Consider the following 5,113-nt stretch of genomic DNA (forward strand, 5'->3'; position numbering starts at 1 on the left):
TGTCGTTGGTTAGTAGAAATCCTCAAGGGAGGATTAAAACCATTAGGCATGTGAACCTCAATTCCACATTCAAGCTATCAAGGGGCTCAAGACTACTTTCAAAGCGAATGAAAGATTGAAACAATAGAGTGCAATGACATATATTTCAGCACTGAAATAATATGCTAAGTGACTCAAGAACATGCAAACAACTCATGTAATGCATGTTTAAAGGCTTAACTCAGTAAGCTAATGGAAGGGGTTGTACCACAACCTTACAACACAAGCCTCAAAGGGCCCAAACCAACTCAAAAAAGAGTTAACGCATGCCAAAACAAAGACTAAATCATGCTGAGATTGAATCTTAAAAGTCAAGAAAATCATGCGCGCAAATTGGCTAACAAGCAAGGCATAAGGCACAACTCTCAAAAACATTTAAAGAGTGATATATGTGAGAGCTTGATAGAGGAATATGCTCTGAAATCACATGCTAGATGATGCCATATCATACAAATAACTTAAATAAAGCATGGCAAGAGCCTTGAAACACAAAGCTAGTAAAGGCCAACTACACTATAGCTATACAAAGCAAGTCTTAAGGGATCAGAGCCACTCAAAACAGAGTCTAAGAATGTCAAAGCAAGGCCAAAAGCATGCTGGAGGGGAGCCAACACATGCTAGAATGATAGGCTAAATCACCAAGCACACTAGGCTAGTGAACAAGATTGCACTACGAGTGTAAGAAGCAAACATGAGATGCTCCAACCAGCCAAAAACAGAGTTATAACATATTAAAATATGGCAAAAAACATGCTTGAACTAAGCTAACATAAGCCATAAAAAGATGCTACTTTGCAATGCCAATAAGGCATGGCATAGAGAGACAAGGAGAGGAGGCCATCCCCTCCCATTTTGGACCTCAAAACAAATTTTCTACCACTAAAATTCCCCTGGAATTCAGTGGTTTAAAGGCCAAAACAAGATTGTTTTAAAAGCTTTAAAAGGTGATACAACACTTAGCAAACAAGCTATAAAGGAGGGTGGATCACCCCTAACTCCAAAAATACTTTAAACCACCATTTTTAAGTCTCAAAAATAGAGGTTTTTGCAGTTGACAACTTGGCCAAAAACAACATGCAAAGGTGGCCAATCCAATGTGCAAAAATAAACTTAAAAGGGGTGAGTCCTTACCCTTGAAGCACAACAGCAAAACAACAACTTTCTTGAGCTAAAACCAAGCTTTTGACTTCAAATAGGACCTCCAAGGACCTCAGCAACAAGTTAGAGGCATTTGATCAAGAGTCCCTTTGTAAAGGTGTAGAGAATTCCCACTTTCAAGAACAAAAATATAAAGAGAGAATTCTAGAGAGAGAGGAAGGAAACTTTTTTCTCTGAAAAATCTTAACCCCTCAAAAAGGGGAGGTACCTCCCCTTATATAGGAATACAAGCATAAAGCTTGTATTCATCCTTCCATACATGTGTATGGAGGATGAGCCTCAGTGCTCAACAGCTGGCTCAAAAGATCTGAAAATATTTAAAAAAGGAGAAAATTGGCCGTCGGCCACTTCAAGTGGCCGGCTGGCCACCTCCTCTAGCCGACCGACCACCTAAAGTGGCCGGCAAGAAGGAAAAGTGGCCAACAATAGCAATAAGTGGCCGGCAAGGCCCTTCTCCCCTCCAGGCAAGCGGCATCAAGATTTGGTCCAAGAAAATGCCAAAACACAGAGTGCAAAGAGGCTCAAAGACAAGGTACTCTGTTGAGAACTTCAGACACTCAAAACGAGCGCAAACATGCACAATCATCGCGCGCACAAACGATGACATCTGAATCTTAAGGTCTGTCAAAAATGGGGTGTCTACACCTTGTTGCAAACAAAAATGGAGTCAAGGTCCTAAGAAAATAATCTCAGAGCTTCCATATTTAAACATCCATGATCTCTAATCAAAACAAAAGAGTATGCTTCATTTCATTGCAATGGTGGCACATCACCAATTCCTGAAAATGTTAGATAGGGATGAGCAATATGCCCAATAGAGGTACATTTAGCAGAGCATCTAATCATTTGTACATCCAAGTCGCATCATCATGACTCAAACATAACATAGAGTTTATATTCACAGATAAAACGGATAAGAAAGCAATTCAGCTTATTTGGTTCTTATTTTCAGAAAACAGTTTTAAAAAATTCTACCTTTTTATTTTCCATATTTTAATGTTTTCAATGAATTTTTTTAATATTTTAAGCATTTTTATTTTTATTTTTAGACACACTTAACATAAATACACTTAAAAAAATATAATATTTGTGAAAAAAATCTTTAAAAATTACATTCCATACCAAAAAATACGAAAAATTCAGTACATTTTTTGTATTTTTGTGTATTTATTAATTTTTTTAAATATTTTTTCACAAATATTTTACTATTTAGATACATCTAAGTAAGGTGCATTTAAAAAAGTAAAAAAAAAAGGCTTAAATTTTAAAAAATATTCACTAAATCAAAAAACAAAAAACAAAAAACTTAATTTTCAAAAAACTGAATTTAGAAAACTGAAACCAAACACACTGATTACTTTTCTATTCCATGGAAAAGAAAACATTTCTCAACATAGGAAGTAAATATGCCATGAGTCCCTCGTAGGAGCCCCAAACTACATATACATAAAGGTTTATAACCAGAACTGTTCTCCACATTTGCTGACTATTAATACCGTTGGTGGTGGGCACCCAAAACCATCCTTTTTCCCACTTTTTCAGACTATTATACGGTAGGACCAGTGGACACCCAAAAATATTTTTCCCACATTCGTCTGGCGATAAGCTCAAGACAGGGCAATTGGGAACCTTAATTCCCCCGCATAGGTACCAACACAACACCTTTTTCTCAAAACGGACTCTCTACCCAGACTCACACTGAATTTACCTCTCCCTTTTTATCACATTCCACGTAATCAAATATTCAATAAAACATGAAAAGTGTTTTGAAAATAGAATACATGGGTCATAAATGTTTCAAGTCCAAAATCTCAACTCAATACACATTAACAATGTATTCCAAATTCTAAGTATCCACACCATTCATGCTTTGAAATTCAATTCCATCGAAGTATCATATTTTCCCCAAATCCAAACTAGGGTTTTATTGAATTTGGGCTTTTACCCCTTCTATATATGTGATAATTTCCAACACCAATACACATAATCCATAAGAATTTATTTGAAATTTTTGATAAATGTTAGTAAAAGTCTCCTTTGGGTCAAACATAAAACTTAACTTTTACACAATCATCAAATCAAAGTGTTATAGTCATTACAATACCACATAATCATCCTCAAAATAAAGAGATACTAAGTTAAAAGTAATCCTACCTCAAGGAAAAGCAAGAAACTGGGCTATTGAGAAGGATTCTTCGTAGAACCAAAATCCAATCGGTGGAAAGCAAGATCCCTACGTAAACTCCATTTCTTGCAAGTGATTTTGGCTTAGAACTTTGTAAAATTAGAGGTATGTAGAGAGAGAAATGTAGGGTTTTCAGACTTAAAGAGAGAGGAAGGAAGAAAGAAAAAAGAAAAGTGAAAGAATGATCTAGAAAGTAGTTTTTAAAATGTTGAAATCGCGTATACCGCTAAAGCAGTTTTTTCATCGCTCGAGCAGTGAACAATACGTCTCAGTATATATGTCTGCAAATCCAGATATTGGGAGCCCCTCATCTTCGCTCGATCATCCCCTTGTTTGCTTGAGCGGTCCCTAAGCCTGAAAAATGAACTATTGAGAGCACTAAATCCTCGCTCAAGTGGTATTTCCATCGCTCAAGCAGTCACCTGAAGAAAAATGTCACAGTCTCCCCCCTGAAGGGATTTTGCCCCCAAAGTAATATCAATCCTCAACACCACATCAATAATATAATAACAACGTAATGATCACCAGTTTTTAACAATTCCCATACAAACAACAAACCATTTCTAGTAACAAAAAGAAAGAAAAAGCATGAGAAAGTATGGTTTAAGCTCGGTTTATCACATATCGATTGAAAAGCAATATGAGTGGATACATCACATATTTTTGAATAAATCTAGGTATTTCTCATGGACCTCGGCCCGACGCTCCCAAGTTGCATCCTTAACACCGTGATGGCACTACAACACTTTGACTAATGGAATGGTCTTACCCCTTAACACTTGCTCCCGGGTGTCTAGGACTTGAATCGATTTTTCCTCAAAAGATGCATCCTCATCAACTTCAATATCCGTCCAATCTAAGATATGAGAAGGGTCGGGTTCATATTTACGAAGCATTGGCACGTGAAATACGTTGTGCACTCCTGAGAGTTGTGGTGTTAAGGCAAGACGATTCGTAACTTCTTCTATCCACTCCATGATGTCAAAAGGGCCAATAAATCGAGGAGATAATTTTTCGCTTCTACCAAACCTCATCAACCCCCTCCCAAGTGAGATTTTTAGAAACACATGGTGCCCTACTTCAAAGGACAATAGCCTTCGTCTCTGATCAGCATAGCTTTTCTGATAGCTTTGAGCTGTAACTAATGTCTTCTGAATAAGAACTACTTTCTCAGTGGTTTCACAGACCAACTCAGGCCTAAGCATAGGTGAAGCCCCTACTTCAACCCAACAAACAAGTGATCTCCAGGGACGTCCATAAAGTGCTTCAAAGGGCGCCATTTTAATGCTAGCCTAGTAACTATTATTGTAAGCAAACTCAACTAATGGCAAGTGTTTCTCCGAACACCCTTTGAAATCTAACACGCACGCTCTCAACATGTCTTCTAGAATTTGTATAGTGCACTCAGATTGTCAATTAGTCTGAGGGTGGTAGGTAATACCAAAATTTAGTTGGGTGCCCAAGGCACTCTAAAGACCTTGCCACAACTTAGTAATGAAACGATAATCTCTATCAGACACTATGCTTACCAGAACCCTATGGAGTCGAATAATTTCGTAGATGTAAAATTCAGCTAAAAACTCAATAGAATCCCCCACACTCATGGCAAGAAAATGGGCTGACTTGGTAAGTTGATCTACAATTACCCATATTGCATCATTACCTCTTTGCGTTCCTAGAAGACTAGTAACAAAATCCATGTTAACATGTTTCCATTTCCACTCGGCAATT

General features: G+C 37.4%; 1 protein-coding gene across 1 annotated transcript; it reads right to left on the bottom strand.

The window, feature by feature from the left end:
* Nucleotides 1-4,119: 4,119 nt before the first annotated feature.
* LOC114279372 (uncharacterized) lies at nt 4,120-4,662 on the bottom strand. Its single transcript, XM_028221596.2, has one exon. It carries the CDS (start codon nt 4,660-4,662, stop codon nt 4,120-4,122), a length of 543 nt encoding a protein of 180 aa, XP_028077397.2.
* Between the last annotated feature and the right edge of the window lie 451 nt (nt 4,663-5,113).

This window comes from Camellia sinensis, chromosome 6, assembly GCF_055761805.1.
Source record: "Camellia sinensis isolate YWXY chromosome 6, ASM5576180v1, whole genome shotgun sequence".
NCBI classification, from domain to species: Eukaryota; Viridiplantae; Streptophyta; class Magnoliopsida; order Ericales; family Theaceae; genus Camellia; species Camellia sinensis.